A 20,322-nucleotide genomic window follows, 5' to 3' on the forward strand; every position below is an offset into this window, starting at 1 on the left:
AGTGCTGTTTTCTCAAATAGTAAGGGCTTCTGGTATAATTGCCAATGATATATTGGCAAATGGAGTAGGGTGAACCCCCATGTAGGTGGACTTTAGGAGGTCTCTGTTACGTTAAGATGGTCCCGAGGCAGGGTGAACACTCAAGTCCGTGGAATATAGGAGGTCCTCATTATGTTGGGCATGATCCCAGGGACAGTGACAACTCTTAAGTGGGTGGTATTCATGGAGTCCTTGTTATGTTGGGGTTGTTCCTGCAGGTAGGGAGAATACCCAACCCCCATGTCAGTAGTTTGGAAGGTCCCTATTACATTAGGGGTGGTCCCAGAGTGGGTAAACTTATAAGTGGGTGGGGCTTGGGACATCCTTGTTATGTTGGGGGTGGTCATTGATTAAAAATTATTCCTTATGCATTGAACCATCCACAAAACATGTCAATGGCGGTCAAACGGCCCCCACACAAACAGAGCAGCATTCACTAGATCCATCAACAGCAATGTTTCCACTGTAACTTACCTCCTATACTGTGGTAACTGAGCACAGCATATGCAGTAGGTGTGAACATACCATAAACCTCCCCGGATTAGGAAGGTAACTATTCTCTTAATGCTCAATACAAATGTAAGCCCTCCAAAAAAAAACAAAGAACTTCTCAGGGGACTGAATAATAATTTAGATCACAAGGAAAAAGGTATAATATATATTTATACGGATATATATATATTTATACGGTGTATACACAATTCAAGTCTAAGTGATGGTTTACAAAGACTGGCTTTCAGACATTAGTGAATCATAAACCAGTATCCAGCACTGAACTCAAATTAAAGGGACAGTGTCACAAATACCATTCTGCCTTGGTTTTTGTTTAAAGGGGAACTCCGGATAAGAAAAACTTGTTTTCAATTAAAAGTACATTTAAAGTTTTATAGATGTGTCTATACAATGTATTACTGTATCTTTATGGTTCTGCCACACTGGTAGCTGATAGAAATCCAGGAAGTGTAAAAAAAAAAAAAAAAAATGGCCCCTGTGCCAATCTACATTGTCTCCTGCTCCTTCTGCTCTCCCCCCTAGGAGACAAATATTCCATGCCTCTGTCTCACATTGTGTGTGTTTGCTGATGATGCAGACAGGGGGCAGGGTGTGATGTCACAGGAGGCGGGGCTGGATAACCCAATCCCCTGAGTGATTCACCATCTCTAACTGGCCAGAAGCAGCTGCTGCAATAATTTTACGGATTGTAAAGAGTGGGGGCTTTGATGATCACATGAGGGAAAGCATTGCATTCTGGGAAATGCCAAACCAGGAAGAACAGAAACACAAAATAGAGCAAAATCCCTCCAAACAAATGGATTTTTGGTAGTTTCAAAACTGGGATAGACAGGTAAGTAATGCGTTATGCTTCTGCAGAAGTTTCATTTTTTTAACCTCTACCTGGAGTTCCCCTTTAATTTTTTTTTTAAACTTTAAACAGTCCAACATCTGGATGTTACAAGTCTGTTAACAGGAAAATAGGCACTGAGGAGTTAGGTTACCTAAAACCAACGGAACATAAATAACACGTAGGGAAGGGGGTTCAGCGCAGGGTAAGGTGCTAGGTATCAAGGAGGATTATAAACCAGTGTTGGCTTCTACAATCCGCTCCTTAGTGGAGCCAATTCATTGTCATCCTGTCACATCTTAAAGGGGCCGTCTAGGAGTTCTAGAAATGCTTTAGACAATGTATGCAGCAATTCTGCTCCAACACACAGCTGTTCGAGTCATTCCGTCATGACCAGCAAACATTTGTTCAGAAAACAAAAAAGCTGCATCGCCTTTCTATAGGCACCAAAATAAACGTAATGAATATGGTGGGCCCGTTATCAGAGACCCTAACAAACAGAAAAAGGGGCCAGTCCCATAGCTTTCAGTAGGATCACCCTTAGCTCAAAGAAGCCGGCAAAAATGGCATGGCTTTGTTCTAGTGAGTGGTGGTGGTGGTGGGGGGAATCTTAGTTCATGTACCCCCACTGAATATGATATGTGGACATCTGCAACATTTTCTTTTATTGCTCCAAAGCACCCAAACTAACAAAACTTTGCAAATAGTCTTGATTTAAAAAAAAAAAAAAATCTCTTATGTTATGTGAACAGCTCTAACTTTGCAGAGCTATGTATCTCCATGGTAACAGACTACAATTAAACACTGTGTAGTCTGGTTCTGCAGTTAAATTTTTTTTTTTTTACTGCAATATCCAACTAAACAGGATTTGTTTGTAGTCTGTTACCTTGGAGACATATAGGCCTGCATGGCAGCTGTAGGCATAATCTTTTAATTTTTTTATTTTAGAGTACTTAAAGGGTTTAGGATTATCCAAGGATTAAAATTTAGCACATCTACAGGATAAGTAATTAATGTATCTAATCAGTGGTGGTTCAACCACTGGGACCCCCTCCTGGTCATAAAGTCCTATATCCATGAGTGAAAGAAGCAGCGGCAAAGATAGTAATGTAACTGAGTGCTGTATTAGGCTAAGTGCCTGTTCACACCAAGCAAAATCAGCGGAATTCCGCGGCGGATCCTGCCTGCCTCAGTGTCAGTGTGTCTATGGAAGGGCTTGCATGCCTCCGCTCTCCACTCGAGCCCTCCCATAGACACACTGACACTGAGGCAAGCGGGATCCGACATGGAATTCCTCCGATTTTGCTCAGTGTAACCAGGCCCTAATAAGTTAATGATGCAGTGAATAGGTAGGCAAACTGCTGATCCAGTTATTTGGGGTACAAGGGACTTTAGTTTTCACTGGAGGAGGGACTATACTATATCATTTTTTTATTGCAATGTAAATCAATAGGATACCACAGTGTAAATCAGGCGGTATAGACTGGGAAATCCTCCTGATGCATACATCCAACATTAAATCTTAAGTGCATTGGAGCAATGTATATATGTTTTTGCAAAAGTTTACATACCCCATAGAGATGGGAGGTCAGTTTCTAGTGGTCGAATGCAGCAGAGGAAACCCCTGTCCATTCAATAAATAGATTTCTCAATAGAAGGCTATCTATCCTGCACAAATCTAATGTAGTGAATTATTGTGCCGTAAAATAGCTTCATACTGCAGTCTATGGATTCACTGGATCCATCAACAGCAATGTTTCCACTGTAACCTACCTCCTAATGGCTGCAAAATTAAAGAGGAAAAAAAAAACTACGAAGAATAGAGCTAAGAAGTAACCTGCAAGGTGCTCATCTGTAACTGTGGCATTGAACTGCATGGAAGGGTAAAGTGTAACCTACGACAAAGCTGTGCTCCAGTTGCGCCTTGGTTGCCCACCAGTGCCCAATCCAGTAACCATGCCGCTAGCTAAAAGTTTTTTTTAATCCAGTTACTTCCGGGTTCGGAGGCGCTTTGATTTCCTAGGACAGTCCATGCCCCCCACTACTTTCTTCCGTTTCCGGGGGGAGTCATCCCTGGGGCCTGCTCCGGAGGGGCCTACCGCGCTTTCCACCACATCGCGCAGTTTGTGCTCTAATTCAGCGAGGCGCACGTTCTGCTCGCCTATGATTTGGGTCTGTTCTAGAAGTTTCTGGTCCTGGTCTTGAAGCTGTTTCTGCTGCTCTTGTACCTTGGTGCGCAGCTCAGACAGCTCCCGCCTAAGGACGGTCAGGCCGGCTCCGTTGGCTTTCACCTGCTGTACTAGTTTTGTCACTTCCTGTCTTGATGGGTTCTGCTTGGAGAAGAGCTGCATTGTACTTAAAGTGGTAGAAGGACCTGGAACTACACAGAGAGAACAAACATTTACCCTCATATCCAAACCAGGCTTTTATTTTCTACAAGCTCTATTGATGATCTATTACAACTTACCTGTATCATGCCCTTTATTGTTACACTGCCGGCCAATATATAAGGCCTTGACAGGCTCATGTCCAGGCCAGACCTGAAGGCTTGTGGTAGCCCACCAGCACCCTACTATTGCACTACATAACTATTCTGTCTGACAACTTAGCCGCTACAGTCAAGAATGACCTACCTGGACAAATGTGCAATATGGATGTCACAGAAGGCGTCCCCTACTCAGCAGGCGGGAACAGTATGGCCACATTTTTGCACCTTCACTACTATTTCAAGTCCTAGACCAGTTGTGTTTCTGGTGACCTGACATTCGTCGGTTCGGGACTATAAACACACTGTCAGGCCAGGACATGCAGTCAAAATATGAATATAAAAATGTAAATCCATACAAATCCCCCCCAACACACACACAGTGTAGGTCTGGGCGATATTGGCCTAAATCAATATCGCGGTTTATCGCGGTTGTAGCTTCTGTAACGATAATTGAACGATGATTATGACACGCCCCTTTTTTTGCAAGCCACACCCACTTGTCATGCCAAACGAGCAATATTTTGATTCAAAAAAGTAACCCAAGGCTGTGCCATTTAGTCCACTGTCATTATTATTATTATTTGTCGTCATTATTAGGGGGTCTCAGCAGAGACCTGGACGTGCATCTACAGGTGGTTACATAGGGAAAGGGGTGTATGACTGCAAAGGGAGGGGCAGATAGGGGTGTATTACTATACAGGGGGACTGATAGCAGTGTATGTCTATATGGGGGGCTGATAGTGTATGACTATACAGGGGGGACGGACGGGTGTATGATATACGGGGGGGCGGATAGGGGTGTATGTGTATACGTGGGCTGATAGTGTATGTCTATACGGGGGGCTGATAGCAGTGTATGACTATACAGGGGGGACGGACGGGTGTATGATATACAGGGGGCGGATAGGGGTGTATGTGTATACGTGGGCTGATAGCAGTGTATGACTATACAGGGAGGACAGACAGGGGTGTATGACTATACAGGGGGGACGGACGGGTGTATGATATACAGGGGGGGGATAGGGGTGTATGTGTATACGTGGGCTGATAGCAGTGTATGACTATACAGGGAGGACAGACAGGGGTGTATGACTATACAGGGGGGACGGATGGGTGTATGATATATGGGGGCTGATAGCAGTGTATGACTATACAGGGAGGACGGACAGGGGTGTATGACTATATGGGGGGCGATAGGGGTGTATGTCTATACGCGGGCTGATAGCAGTGTATGACTATACATGGAGGACGGACAGGGGTGTATGATTATACAGGGAGGACGGACAGGGGTGTATGACTATACGGGGGTGGATAGGGGTGTATGACTACAGGGGGGCTGATAGCAGTGTATGTCTATACGGGGGGCTGATAGCAGTGTATGACTATACAGGGAGGACGGACAGGGGTGTATGACTATACGGGGGGGCGGATAGCAGTGTGTCTATACGGGGGCTGATAGCAGTGTATGTCTATACAGGGGGGGCTGATAGCAGTATATGACTATACAGGGGGGCTGATAGCAGTTGGGGCACTTAGACACTCTCACCACTGCTGCTCCTCCTCCACCTCCCGCTCTGATACCGGCGTCCCTGCCCATAACATGCAGCGTTCACGCCGGGCCGCACGTGTGTGTGTGTGTGTAGGAGGACTCTGACGGGGTGAGGGTACTGACAAGCCGGGACTGGAGCGGGGAGGAGGCGCTCTGACAGGTCGGAAAGCTCAGACCAGGAGATAAAAATACAAAAATACCGCAGATACTGTCCTGGCCAAGTTGAGGTCGGTTAACCGACGCCAGAGACGGTATCGGTATTTTTGCGGTATACCGCCCAGCCCTAACACAGTGTTACATTTTTAATATCTTACAATCATAATTAGGAAAAAAATGTAAACAACTGCGTCACTGTTCCTTGTCAATGACCTAAAAATATTTGCTCAATGCAAAGGGACAGCATTTTCCATAAGGCCGTTGTGTAAACTCCTCTCCTAACGGGAATCATGATTATAATAATACAAAACATGATTGCAGTGCTTACCAATGAAGGTACAAGGAAGTCTAGACTAGCTCTTCTCAAACTGTGCGGCGCCCCCTAGCTGTTGGTGAGGCCCAGCTGGGAGGCAGTTTTCACAAAAGTGACTATGATCTGCACAGTCCATTCGCTGTTTACTACAATATCCATTTTAGCAATATTACTAAATTATTCTGTACTTTATTGGTATATAGAGCTTCAGAGACAAGTAAAAGGCAGCCAAAGCATTATTTACAGCTTTTAGATGGACTTCGGCCAGAGATGATGAGGCCCAGGCATTGCTTTGGTCTTTGGGTTGGCTTTGAGAAGCACTGGTCTAGGTTATACAGGAGAACCACCATACCTGGAGGAGAGCCCATGAGACGTCCCGACACTTCAGAGCCAGGTAACTTCTTCTTAAGGATCGGAACAATCTTTTCATCAAAATATTCCATAGCCATAGAAGAGATGTCCCGTAATTCTTGCAGGACCTCGTGAGCTCGCTGAGGGGATCTTGTAGAATTAACATATCGTAGTACATTGTAGATTTCATCGATAACCTGTACGTGAAACAAGACTTTTATAAAAATCCAGTTCAAACAATGCAAGTGGCAAAGTTGGGCATAAGGATAAAGATGGATGTTTGTTCTATTAGCAAAGTTTCAAAGATCATCCATCTATCTACAGGACAATTCTCTATCAGTAGGCTCTATATATAACCTCATGCAGCAGGAGAAGTTATTATCAGCTGATTGCTTCCCTCCCTGATGTGTAATAGCAGAGATAACTAACAGCTATAAGGGACTGAGCTCAGGCGCCCTGCAGACTCACAAACAAGAGATCAGAGAGTGACATCTAGTGGCTGCTGGAGAGAAGGACACATTTATAGACTAATTTCACATACAGCTACTGCAGTGGTTGTAAAAGATAACCAGCCTCTGTATACAGACGTCCTGCCAGGGAGACCAGTTATTTTAAATAAAACTTTATTTTTCGTTTATATTTTAAAAATTTCAAAAATCACAGACTGATTTCATCATCAGGCCAGGGAGGTCCTGGCCACTAAGGCTGGGATAACACTACATTTTTGCAATCTGTTTTTTTTCATCCGATTTTTTGCAAAAAATAGTTGGAAAAAGCGGATGCATGTGTGTGCATCTGTTTTGAGCCAATTTTCCACTGAATTCCATTATGTAAAAAAAAAGGGATCAAAACTGATTTTTGTGTCAGTTAAAAAAAAAAAAACGGATCCGTTTTTTTTTTTTTTTTTTGTTTTGTTTTTTAATAAGGGAATTTAATGGAAAAACGGATGCACACACATGCATCTTTTTTTCGTTTGTTTTTTGCAAAAAAACTGATTGCAAAAACGTAGTGTAAACCCAGCCTAAGACCCCTTTCACATGGCCGGAAAATCTCTCCAGATTACTTATCAGCAAATCAGGACCCAAAGGCTTACATTAGTGACGGTCACCTGGAAAATAGGTCAGGATTTTTTAGATCTCGTCCTATTTATATTTAAATGTTTTTATTAAATTTTTCATAAATACAATGGTTGATAGCAGTCAACAGTCAGCAACAGGAGCACTTGGCTAATACAGACGCCGAACAACATTAACAGATCAGAGTGTATTGTGACATACTCGAGGTGTCCTTCAAAACTTTGTCCGCCAGCTCCAAATGCATTGGTCGTGCCTACTGGTCACTTTGCAAAAAGCATAGCCAGTAAGAATAGATAAATGGTGAATGTCCGCTGGCATTGTGATATAGTAGAAGAGAGAAACCAAGTGCACAATATGTATGATCAACCAATATACAAACAAGTAACATAAACTTAAACTTTCTGAAGCTTTTTAAAGAGAAGTGAGAATGAAACCAGTCTCTCCGGTTCATAGGCGTGGGACTCTCCGGCTACCCCAGGTCAACAGGCGGATCCCCAGTCAGAATCCTTTTTTGGTACCATGTGGTTAAACAGAAGCACTCCCGTATGGACTGTCGTATCGACGGGGGCAACAGGGCAATATAGCTCTCCCAACACTCGAAAAAATTTTCGACCTGAGTTTCCTTTCTCTGTGAGGCTTCCACCCAGTCCATCCTCATAATGAAAGATAGTTTCTCAAGAAATAGCTTGAATGGAGGGGGGGTTGCATGATTCCAGGTGTGGAGTATAGTTGTGATGCCCGCAGCGGACAGCATGTATAATAGCTTCCTACCACCCACAGAGCAAGGAAAATCCTGGGAGTCCACACAGCCAAAAATGGCCCAGATCGGGCCCAGGGGGATATAGTTGACTAGATGTGTGGTGGCAAAAGTGTGAACTCTGTTCCAGAAAGAGCGTATAACTGGACACTCCCATAGACAGTGAAATATACCCGCTCCTCCCACGTGGCATCTAAAGCAATCATCATTTTGATATATACCCATTTTGTATCCTCTGGTCGGGGATATGTAGGATCTATGAAACAGTTGCAGCTGCATCTCCAAGTATCAGCTAGAGGGTAGGTATCTAAGACTCCGCCCATGGGCTTTCTGGAGAATAGAGACTGTCATCTCTGGTATGTCCCTCAGCCATTTAGTCAGTGTTTCTGTAGACTGGGTGCGGTCTAGGGGGGGGTATACAAACTTATAATAATATGATATATGACCCTGCATAGTGGGTGGATGTGCGAGGGCTTTCTTCACCCATGGGGACCATTCTGTTGGGCTTATAGCTGCTGATACTTTGGGTATGTAACTATGAGCCTGTAAGTAGGAGAAGGGTATGTTGATGTGTGGGAACTGTGTGGTAAGGTCCGCCAGAGTGAGTACAGTGTGTTTGTCAGGATGTAGGAACTGATATACGTAGCCAAGTCCCGCTGTTTGCCAATGGTGGAAGTCTCTATGTGGCGAGCCATCTTGGAAGTCCGGATTGTGTATGAGGGAGAGGAATGGGGAGTAGTGTGGGTGGAGCCCTCTTATTTGACTCATTTTTTGCCATGCTCTCCACGTGGGCATCAGTAACGTATTAAGTCTGTGGGGCTCAGGTATGTCGTGGAAAGATAGATGGAGAAAGTTAGCTAGGGAGAGTCGGAAAAGGAATTGTTGGTCTTTTTTGGGATCAGTGAAGTGGCTGGTGTGATATATCCAGTCTATGGCGATGCGCATAAGAGTGGCGATATTATAAGCTCGCACATCCGGGAAATTCAGCCCACCGTTAAGTTTCGGCTGTTTCAGGAGGTGAAATGGGATTCTAGGCCTACCACCCTTCCATATGAAGGTGCGATAGAGATAATTTTATTTTCGTCTTTGGGACGTAAGTAGATGGGGAGAGAGTGTAAGATGTATAGGAGTCGTGGGAATTCTATCATTTTTAAGAGATGGGCTCTACCTACGTAAGACAGTGGGAGATGACGCCATTTTGATACTGTTGCTTCTAAAGAGGAGATATAAGGTTTAATATTAGCTCTGTAGAGGTGGATGGGGTGTTTAGGCAGGGTTACGCCCAAGTAGGTAATCTCTGAGGAGCACCAGTTAAATGGGAAGGCATATGTCCAGCGTGGGCGAGAAGGACCTCGGAGGAGTAGGGCTTCAGATTTATCTAGGTTTATGTGGTATCCCGAGAGCATACCCAGGACTTGTAGGTCCTCCAATAAAGGAGGGAGCGAGGACATGGGGTTTTTAATTACGAGGAGGATATCATCTGCAAATGCTGTCATGGTGATATCACGACAGAAGGATGGGGATGAGTCGGTGGGTATAATAGGGGAGAGGTGATAGAGCAGCGGATCGAGGGACAGGTTGAAAAGTAGAGGAGAGAGGGGGCAGCCTTGCCTGGTGCCTGTGAAGATGTCGAAAGAGGGGGTGTTTAGTCCGTTGATCGTCAGTTTAGAGTTAGCATCCGTCTGTGAGTAGGTCACGAAGTTGGAGAATGTGGGTCCGAATTGTCTTCGTCTAATGGTGGAATGGAGAAATGGCCAGGAGACTTTATCAAAGGCTTTCTCCGCATCTAAGCTGAGCACCATAGTCAGGGGAGAAGAGGGGTCGCGGGCCTCCACCAGGCAGGAGATGGCTGTCCTGATATTTTTGACTGCCTGTCTATTTCTGATGAAGCCTCTTTGGAAGGGATGTATAAGGGAGGGGAGTATTTGCTGTAAGCGGATGGCTAAAATTTTGGCTAGGAACTTGTAGTCACTGTTTAACAAAGTAATAGGGCGGTATGATTGGGGTAATTGTGGGTCCTTGCCTGGTTTCGGGAACAAGATCGTCCTGGAGTCCAGGAAGAGGTCCACAGGGGTGTTGCGGATGAAAATATTGTTGTATAAACAAGTAAGCTATGGAATCTGGTCAATTTGCAGTAGTTTATAATATTCATTACTGAAGCCATTAGGGCCTGGTGTTTTGCTGTTGGGAGACGATTTTATAGCGGCCGCCACCTCCGCTTCTGTTATCTCCGCACTGAGCACTGATTGTTGGTCATCTGTGAGAGAAGGTAGCGTTAACTTGTCTAGGAAAGAGTCAATTTTGTGGGGGTCCGTGGGGCTAGCTCTATATAAATCTTCGAAGTAGTTATAAAGGATGTCGCTTATGTCTCCGGATTTCGTCAGCAAAGTATTAGTCACGGGGTCACATATGGATATAATCGGTGTGAATTTATTTTTGGGGGGAGGTCAATCGGGCCAATAGACGTCCGGATTTGTTTGCCTGCCGGTAGTATCTATTCTGATCGGTCCTCACTAACCAGACTGCTTGTCCCTGGATAAAAGCGTCTAAATTTTGTTGTGTTTCAATAGTCAGTTTTTTGGTAAGGGAAGAGGGGTGGCGTGCGTGGTTCCGTTGGGCCTGTAGTAAAGCGTGATAAAGGGATTGATATTTCTGGTGAGCACGTTTGCTGTTTATGGATATGTAGTTTATAATATGACCCCTGACCACGGCCTTGGAGGCAGCCCATAGTAGGGGCACATCATCTATATGATCAAGATTATCATCAATGAAGTTTGCCCAAGTCATTTTCAAATATTCTTGGAAATCTTCTGATTGCATTAGGTAGGTAGGGTACCTCCAAAACCTGGTCCGGGTATAGAGGATAAGGCCCTGCAAGGTCAGAGTGATCGGAGCGTGATCAGAGATAGTAATAGCATGTAGCGCACCAGGGGAGATGGAATCCATAAGGGAGAAAGAAGTGAGAAAATAATCTATACGAGAGAAACTATCGTGGGCAGAGGAGTAGAATGTGTATTCTCGTGAAGTGGGATTAGATAAACGCCATGGGTCATATAGGGAAAGAGATTCGATGAGATGTAGCAGATCTCTAGTAGAGGGGGATATTGTCCGTTGGTCTGATGTTTTATCTATAGATGGGTTTAGGATCGTATTGAAGTCACCCCCAAGTACGAAGTTCGTGTAGGAACCCTGGAGTAAAAAGGAGTGCAGTTTGGAAAAGAAAGCAGTATTGGGTTGGTTGGGGCGTAGATGTTCAATAGTGTATATTGTGTACCATTCAGTCTGACCACCAGCAGTAAGTACCTAACACCTTCATCCGTGACCTCCCTTTCCACCTCCACCAGCAGGCCCCTTCGAAAAAGTATCGCCACTTCTCTTGATTTTGAGGAGTAGTTGGCCGTATGACAGGAGTCCAGCCAGGCCGCTCTCAGAGCGGACGGAGAATCTTTTTTCCAATGGGTTTCCTGGAGGAACATGATGTCAGGTCTCATGCGTTTTAGGTGCGTGAGTACCTTTTTACGCTTAATGGGCGTATTAAGCCCCGCCACATTCCAGCTAAGGAGTCGCAGGGTGGAGGGGGTAGTGTATGTATCCGCCACCGGATGGTCAGAGGGAATCATATGCGTGTCTGTTGTATGTGAGTGAGCATGTCAGTAAACATACAGTTGTGCGTCCCAGTCGTCCCAGCGAGCAACGAGAGACCACATATCATACAGGGTGAAGCCGGAGGTCCCACGCAAGAGCACAGGAGTGGCATCATAGTATCTAGGAAACTAAAGAAAGGTTAGCTTCAGTAGAGAACAGTAACAAATGAACAACTGAGACAAACTGATCAGTGGCAGTGCTAGTTGAAACCAAAAGACCTGCAACATAACACGGGTAATATAGTGTATCATATGAAAAAACAGAACTAGTGCCTGCATTTCCTGTGATGGAATTATCCTGGGTGGTCATCTTGTCCAATGCGGAAGTGACGACGCGCGTTTACGAGGTCATCAAAGAGGAGTTGTCTTCCCTTGGACTGAACCCGCAGTTTTGCTGGATATAGAAGCTGGAAGCGGATGTCATGGTCATGTAGGTAGCGACAGATAGGGGTAAAGTTTTTGCGCTTTTGTGAGACAGTGACCGAGAAATCTTGGAAGATTATGACTGAGAAGTCTTGGATCCTGAGAGCCCTTTTGTTTCTGAAGGCACGTAACACTTTCTCCTTAATGGCCCAATTTTGGTAGCGGGCAATAACTGGTCGGGGACGAGTGCTCCTGTCTCCAGGAGGCCCAATGCGGTGTGCCCGCTCAATAGAAAGGGCATCCGGAGGGCCCTCTATCTCCAACGCTGCAGGTAGGGTGGATGTCCGTAGCTGATGAAGAGCTGGGCCGACATAGGACTCAGGAATGCCCACGAACCGGAGGTTATTTTGACTCTCACGATTTTCCAAATCATCGAGTTTGTCTTTAAGCATAACCTCTGCTTCTCCGTGTCGGGCTATCACTTGTTCCAGGGCAGATGTGGAGAATTCACAAGACGTCACTCTTCCCTCCAGATCGGATATTTTTTGGGTGTATGCTGAAGTTATGGTAGCATGTATAGTGTCCAGTTGTTTATCAAACATGGGCATCAGTATGCGAGAAACCTCTTGGGCCACCGAGGAAGCACTGAGTGGGTGATGTTCGGGTGGGTCCACCACACTGTAGGCTGGAGACATATTGGGAAGGGTAATATCATCCCTATCAGGGGAGGGAGGGTCAAAAATGTCACTTGAGGAATGCTGCGAAACGTTCACGGAGGTTTTGGGGGTCACCCTGTTTTTCGTGGTTTTCGTCTGTTGTTTAGATGCCATTTTAGTGGGTTGGTGATGGTTAGGGGAGAATTGTAGTCGAGATTGGCGTCCGCGGTTTGTTCTGTCTGAGGGAGTTTTTGAGAGAAATTTGTCCATGACCCCTCTTGGGGTATACAAGTGTTACGTAGGTGTATGGGAAATGCCAAGGCACCATTCAGTAAGGGTTCACATGAGGATGGGGGGCATCAAGGTCTCAGCCCCATCACGGCTCTATCCACCGCCTCAGGGCCTGATTGATATTTGAAGAGTGGAGAAACATGTAGCATGCGTTGCGGCTGTGCGAGCCCTCTAATGTAGTTTTGACCACAGCCAGCGGGTGAGGGCAACGTATAGGACAACAGTTATGAATTACATTATGGACAGTTGCTTTATGGGGTATGCCAACCAAGGGTTCCAGTCTAGGTGTATTCACTGCAATCACTTGCTGGTGCAACGTTCAGTCAGAGGTGGATTACAGGACTGTGCCCCTAAGGGTACATGTGGTCAGCAGCGCGGCTGTATGTTTAAGCAGCCCAGGGTGCTGCAGGAGGCAGCTTATGGATATGGGTTAGGCAGGGGGGGAATCCCACAGAGGCAGGAGTATGAGATGAAGGTCCTCGCACTGGAAGGAATGTTCAAATTTAGCCCGGTCCTGCAGCTGAGTCGGAGCAGTATGGGGGAGGTTATGGGGAAAGTTCGAACAGCCCCTATGTTGTGGGCTTAGCTGCAGCGTTCCCCCTATGCTATTAGACGGTGTCAGTCACTGCAGGGGGTTATGTGAAGCACCCTGCGTCACTTAAGATGGCGCCTCGTCTCTCCTCCGCCTGTGCTGCCCAGTCCTCCACACAGTACCTTCTCCCCCTGGAGGTCTCGGCTGGGCGGGGGTCCGCTCCGGTTGTTTTCTGTGGTGGGCGCGCGGGCCGTGCGACAGCGGTGTCGGGCTGCCGGTAGTGCCGCCCAGCCCCCCAGCAGCTCCTCACCAGGATCCGTGTGGCGCCCGCTCTGCCCGGATCTCAGCGGCGGGAGTGAAGCAGCAGCAGCAGCACGTGGGTAGAATGGCGCTCCTCCGTGCCCCGGCCCCCACACTCCGACTCCTGTTCAAGTGAGTCCGGGGGGCTGTAGAGATGTCAGGCCCTCGCCACCCGAGCAGTCCGGGGCGACGGTGAAAGCGGGAGTCAGCCGCTGTTCCCTCTGTGGGGGGGGGGGGGGGGCGGCAAGATGGCGCCGCCTCACTGTGCTGTGCCACCAATCGTCCGCCCGCTGCGCCTCTGTAGTGACCCGAGCCGGGTCGGACTTGGTGGCTGTGTATCGTCCCCGGTCTGCTCTCTGTTCCGGTGGTCCATTGAGGGGGAAATAAGGGTGTTATCCCCCTAAAAGGTCGCGGGCATAGGGAGGCAGCCGGAGCCCAGATAAAATGCGGCCACTCTTGGTGTCCCGCCCACCGGAAGTGTCTGATCTCGTCCTATTTACGTGGACGGCCCCATAGAAGTCTATGGGAGTTCCAAAACTCCGTTCAGCTTAAGAGCCCCGGAATTCCATCAGGAGTGATATTCGCCTTCACCCCCAAACCCCACCCCTTTCAGACCGCAGCAGTTCTGCCCGCCGCTACACCCCTCCCCCCAGTGTCAGTTGAAGTGTAGCGCACATAACGATTGTCCCTCCAATACACGCTATTGTGTTTGTCCTCCCTCACCCACCCGTTTGTTACTTTGTTGCTGCATAAAGATACCATAAAGTAAGAAGGTCTTGCAGAGTGGTGAGTTTCTGCAGTTTCCTTTTCTTTGTCATATATACAGTGACTTTGCCTGCATACCGCTGAGCACCACAGTATCTGCTATTTAACTCTTACACTGCCGGTCAGAGACGCTATCTCACTCGTTGATGGGGGAGTGCCAGGAGTCTACTTTTCTTCCTGATCAGGAAATCCTGAAAGCTAGGGGTAATATAGGGGACAAAGATGTATATCCCCTTAAGGACCCAGCCAATTTACAAGGTATTCTGGCTTTCAAGAAACCTTTGACACATCAAAAAGGTTTTAAATTGGTCTGGGCGACCAACATATTCTGCAGCACAAACTTTTTTGTCATTGTTTACAGTCTTCATTGGGGCTGAAAATCTGATCAAGGTTTAAGGATCCTGGTCAGAAAACTACACACCCCTTGTCTCTACCTCTGTAAGGGTATATTCACACTGCACAATCACTTGCTGGTGCAACGTTCAGTCAGAGGTGGATTAAAGGACCGCTGTCCCACACATGACAAGCAATGCTCATCATCAGTCCTCAGGGGATTAAGGCCGACTTACTCTGTCCTCACATAAAGCTCCTCGGATTATTCTTACCTTGCCTGGGATGAAACAACACAGATTAGAGTCGACATATTTCATAAAAGTCATATTGAGTAGCGAGAGCCGAGTCTCCACTGCAGCCAAGATGTCGGCATGACGGGCCAGCGAATGGTTCCTCCTCTCTGATTCTCGTCTGCATGAAGGAGAAAGAACACATCAATATGATATACATACAGCAAAGTATCATCATTCATCTACATTCAGAAAGAGACGGCATGAATCAGCTACAGGCGGAGGACAAGGTGACGGCTGCTGCCAGGGAACGGTCCACTTCACAGTAATGATCAATGACCCGGGAGCTGCCATTCACAGGATAAGCCGCCATATAATACATATTGTTCAGGTCATTTAGCTTGAGCTCAGTCAAGGACGGCGCCATCTACACACACCATAAACCTCTCATCTCCTGCACCCGCCACCAAGTCAATGACATCACTTGCTTTATGGCAGAGTGTTTTTCTTGAGGACTGTGAACCAGCACTGGTCACCTCACCTGGCCACAACTACTGGCCAGCTAACATACTCTATACATACATTACTTATCCTGTATTATACTCCAGAGCTGCACTCACTATTCTGCTGGTGGGGTCACTGTGTACATACATACATTACTTATCCTGTACTGATCCGGAGTTACATCCTGTATTAGGGTAGCTTCACATGTACCAGATCTGCAGCAGATTTCACACTGCAAGTTTGCAGCGAAATCCGCTGCGGATCCTGTAGTGTCCCATACACGCTGCCTGTATGGGACCCGGCCCCTTCAACCCTCCCCCCGCCTGCAGCCCTGAGCATACATTACCCACTCAGTGCCGTGGCTGTGTGTGACGCTCCCGGCTCCCCATCAGCCAATCAGTGCTGCCTTATTGGCTGATAGGGAGCGTCACACACAGCCGCGGCACCGAGCAGGTAATGTATGCTGGGAGCTGGCGGCGGTGGGGGGGTTAAAGGGGCCGGGTCCCACACAGGCAGCGGATCTGCTGCGTGTATGGGACACTACAGGATCTGCAGCGGATTTCGCTGAAAACTCGTAACGTGAAATCCGCTGCGGAACCGGTACGTGTAAAGCTGCCCTTATTACTCCAGAGCTGCACTCACTAGTCTGCTGGTGGGGTCACTGTGCACATACATTACTGAGTTCCATTCACCCCTATTAGTCTACCCAGTAGTTAACAATGGCTTTTCTATGTATATAACCAGCCCACATTCTTGTGGTTATAGATCTGTATATTGGGAGGCTGGTGAATGTACTTGTAAGGATTGTGTTCCTCAGCATGGCACCGAGCTAAGAAAGGAAAGTGCCAGAGGCAGTGATGCTGTGCGGATATTGCGGGTGCTCGCACCTTGGTAGCTGGGCCTTGACCTGTTTCTGGCACAGGCTGTGGTAGCGCTCCACTCGCAGGAATCCCTGGTTTAGCAAGCGCTGACACTCCAGATCCATACGCTTGCAGACCTGTAAGACAGAGCAGAAGTCAGCACGGTGAAACAGGAAGACTCCATATACTTATAGACACCATATACGTCCCTTGAGATCAGCCATTACCCCACACTACCGCCTTCTTGACTGTAAGGCATTTAGCTGCCGCAGGAGCCCTCCCCCACAGCTCGGTCTGCACTATGACCCCCTACCTCATTTCAGGGGCTGTCGGAGATCTTCTAGAACTATAAGTCAACATTCACACATCCATAATGCAGCTTACGGCCGGCACTATGAACGTGCATCTGTATCTCTCCGTGCTTCATTACATGGGCACTTCATTAGCATAGAGATCTGTGACGCAAATTGTGATCCCCGTTACAGCAGATCGCGGCCACAGAATAACACTGGTCCTACGTTCTGTCCACAATTGCGTGCGCCCAAAAACAACGGACGTGGGAATGTAGAGTCCTTGTGAGATCCAGAGAGGAGGCCCCTGTAGCCACAGCCTTGCATTCAGTTCCTTACAGTAAGATCCTAGTCAGGACCCCCCCTCTATAAACCAGAGCAGAGACCTACTCTCTCTATGACCCATTAGAAAAACATGGCCATTCTCTTCCAGAGACAACACCGCTCTTGTCTCTAGCCTGGTGGGGTTTTGGAATCCCCCCCTCAGCTGCAACTGCTGGTACTGTCTGATGACAGTAAGTCCTTCCGGTTGTGTCTTTTATAATTATGTTGAAAAATTCTCTTTTAATCTGCAGCAGCCGAGTCAATGAGGCGTGGCCTATGGCATGGAAGCTCTAGGCCACGCCTCATTGACTCAGCAGCTGCAGATTAAAAGAGAATTTTTCACCATAACCAAAGCACCAGGCATATTATAAAAGCCGCAACCGGAAGGACTTACTGTCATCAAACAGATGCTTCCAGCAGTTGCGGCCGAGGTGTTCCAACCATTAAGGGTTAATAGTCATCACCCGGCAGCAGTGTAGTAGTACAGACCGGTACACAATACACAGTGCAATCCACTGCCACACAAGATGAGCTGCAAAACAGATATACACGATGACCTGCGTGTCAGTGATGTCACCAGGCACATGTACGAACAACCTGCCATCAGCTGACAGATAAAGTACAGCAATGGTCTATAGGAAAATACATCACTGTCCCGAAGGCTACAAATATACATTGGCCCAGATACCAAAGCACAGTAAGAGCTCTGCCGAGAGCGCCCCCTAGAGACAGGGCATTACACCATGGGGCACATACAACTGGCTGACAGCCTAGGAGTATAGTATTATACCTTATTTAGGAAAGCAGGACATATACTTCACTATAAGAAGGTAAATAATATACAGTAGGCAGGTGTAGTGCTGCCACCTATTCACACTGACTTGGGCACAGATAGTGCTATATATATATATATATATATATATATATATATATATATATATATATATATATATATATATATATATATATATATATAGTGTATATAATATAGTCACAGATAGTACTGCCTCCCTGCATATAATATAGGTACAGATAGTGCTGCCACACTGCATATAATATAGGTACAGATAGTGCTGCCACACTGCATATAATACAGGTACAGATAGTGCTGCCACACTGCATATAATACAGGTACAGATAGTGCTGCCACACTGCATATAATATAGGTACAGATAGTGCTGCCACACTGCATATAATATAGGTACAGATAGTACTGCCCCACCACATATAATATAGGTACAGATAGTACTGCCTCCCTGCATATAATATAAGTACTGATAGTACTGCCCCACAGCATATAACATAGGTACAGACAGTACTGCTACACTGCATATAATATAGGTACAGATAGTGCTGCCACACTGCATATAATATAGTAACAGATAGTGCTGCCCCACCATATATAATATAGGTACAGATAGTGCTGCCACACTGCATATAATATAGGTACAGATAGTGCTGCCTCCCTGCATATAATATAGGTACAGATAGTACTGCCTCTCTGCATATAGTATAGGTACAGATAGTACTGCCCCACAGCATATAATATAGGTACTGATAGTACTGCCCCACCATACATAATATAGGTACTGATAGTACTGCCCCACCATACATAATATAGGTACAGAAAGTACTGCCCCACCATACATAATATAGGTACAGATAGTACTGCCTCCCTGCACATAATATAGGTACAGATAGTACTGCCCCACCATACATAATATAGGTACAGATAGTACTGCCTCCCTGCACATAATATAGGTACAGATAGTACTGCCTCCCTGCACATAATATAGGTACAGATAGTACTGCCCCACCATACATAATATAGGTACAGATAGTACTGCCTCTCTGCATATAATATAGGTACAGATAGTACTGCCTCCCTGTACATGATGGAAAGAGACAGGGAACCAGCACGAAGCGATGCGGCTACACACAGCACTGCCTGTACATCTACATCTTTGTCTACATGACATTTATATCAATAGGGAGAGCAGAACAAGCAGCAGCTTCTCTCCCATAGATGTGATAGGGCTGGATTATATTACGCTCAATGAAATCCCCCACCGTACATCCCTCTGAATACCAAGCCTCCCCACCCCCCAAAAAAAAAAAAAAAAAACTACAGGAAACCACACAAGCTTCTCTGGTAAGGGTGTGTTCACACCTAACAGCAGAGGTCAGCAGTACGCCTATCACCTGTATGACTCAATATAATAGGGGAAAACTGCCGTAAAGCAACAAGGTTTTTTTCAGCAAGAACTGCACCTCAAATGTCAAGTCTGAACAGCGCCCCAAGGCTCACACTCCCAGGGGAGAGATCCAACCTGAAGGCAAGATCTCCGTTTGCTGTGTGTGAACAGATCTGATGTACAGCTATGAGACCATCATCTACATCACTCTCCCCCAACCTCTCTGGCTGCTGCAAAACTACAACTCCCATCATGCCCTGACAGCCAAAGGCTGTCAGGGCATGATGGGTATTGTAGTTTTGCTACAGCCAGAGAGCTAGAGGTTGGAGGAGACTCGTCTTCTGGAGGCAATGGAGGTTGTCATTCACTGACAAGAAGCAGAGATCTTGCAGTGGCCAAAACCAAGTTGCATAAGGCTTAGCAGCTGTCCAAGAGGTTGTGCAGCAGCAGCAGCAGCCGGCGGCGTGCAGCCCTGTCTCCCTGGGGACACAGTTGGGGGGCTCTCAGGCCCCATCCCCGGCAGGGCGCCCCCTCCTCACCAGGCGCAGCTGGCTGATCTCGTCGTACGTCAGGAAGTTCAGGATGTTCTCGATGGCCACGATGGGCAGGCCGAGCAGGGTGTTACTCTGGGGCAGCTGGTGGCTGGGGGACGAGGAGGAGGAAGAAGAGCCCCCCGGGCCACCCTCGGTCCCCCTCTCCTCCTCAGCCGCCGACATCTTTCTCTTCCTCCTGGAGCGGTTACGTCCTGTTATGACGTCAGTTCCGGCAGGCGGGGCCTCCATCCCGGTCCGGTACCGCAGGCCGAATACGTGGTACCGGTACCGTCAGCGGCTCCGGTGTATGGACACACAGCCCTGTGTATGATGACATAGTACATATGTGTATAATCTGTATATAGACAAACAGTGCTGGTCTCCAGCTGTTACCGAACTACAACTCCCAGCATGCCCTGACACCCCCACCC

At 46.9% G+C, this 20,322-nt stretch overlaps 1 protein-coding gene across 1 annotated transcript; it reads right to left on the reverse strand.

Moving 5' to 3' along the window:
* Positions 1-684: 684 nt before the first annotated feature.
* On the reverse strand, positions 685-20,204 carry FBXO28 (F-box protein 28). The gene is made up of 5 exons (XM_069955041.1): positions 19,898-20,204; positions 16,577-16,686; positions 15,228-15,366; positions 6,240-6,435; positions 685-3,761 (listed from the first exon to the last, which is right to left on the reverse strand). The coding sequence occupies exons 1-5, from the start codon at positions 20,138-20,140 to the stop codon at positions 3,370-3,372; spliced, it is 1,080 nt and encodes a 359-aa protein (XP_069811142.1). The 5' UTR covers positions 20,141-20,204; the 3' UTR covers positions 685-3,369.
* Between the last annotated feature and the right edge of the window lie 118 nt (positions 20,205-20,322).

Source organism: Dendropsophus ebraccatus, chromosome 15 (assembly GCF_027789765.1).
Source record: "Dendropsophus ebraccatus isolate aDenEbr1 chromosome 15, aDenEbr1.pat, whole genome shotgun sequence".
Lineage (NCBI taxonomy): Eukaryota > Metazoa > Chordata > Amphibia > Anura > Hylidae > Dendropsophus > Dendropsophus ebraccatus.

Excerpts from the sequence above, each read along its gene's own strand:
- FBXO28 (XM_069955041.1), bottom strand. The coding sequence starts at position 20,140 with ATGGAGGCCCCGCCTGCCGGAACTGACGTCATAACAGGACGTAACCGC. Across the intron at positions 16,687-19,897 it reads AGATCAGCCAGCTGCGCCTG|GTCTGCAAGCGTATGGATCT; the intron begins GTGAGGAGGGGG and ends TCTGTCTTACAG. Across the intron at positions 6,436-15,227 it reads GTTGTTTCATCCCAGGCAAG|GTTATCGATGAAATCTACAA; the intron begins GTAAGAATAATC and ends TTTCACGTACAG.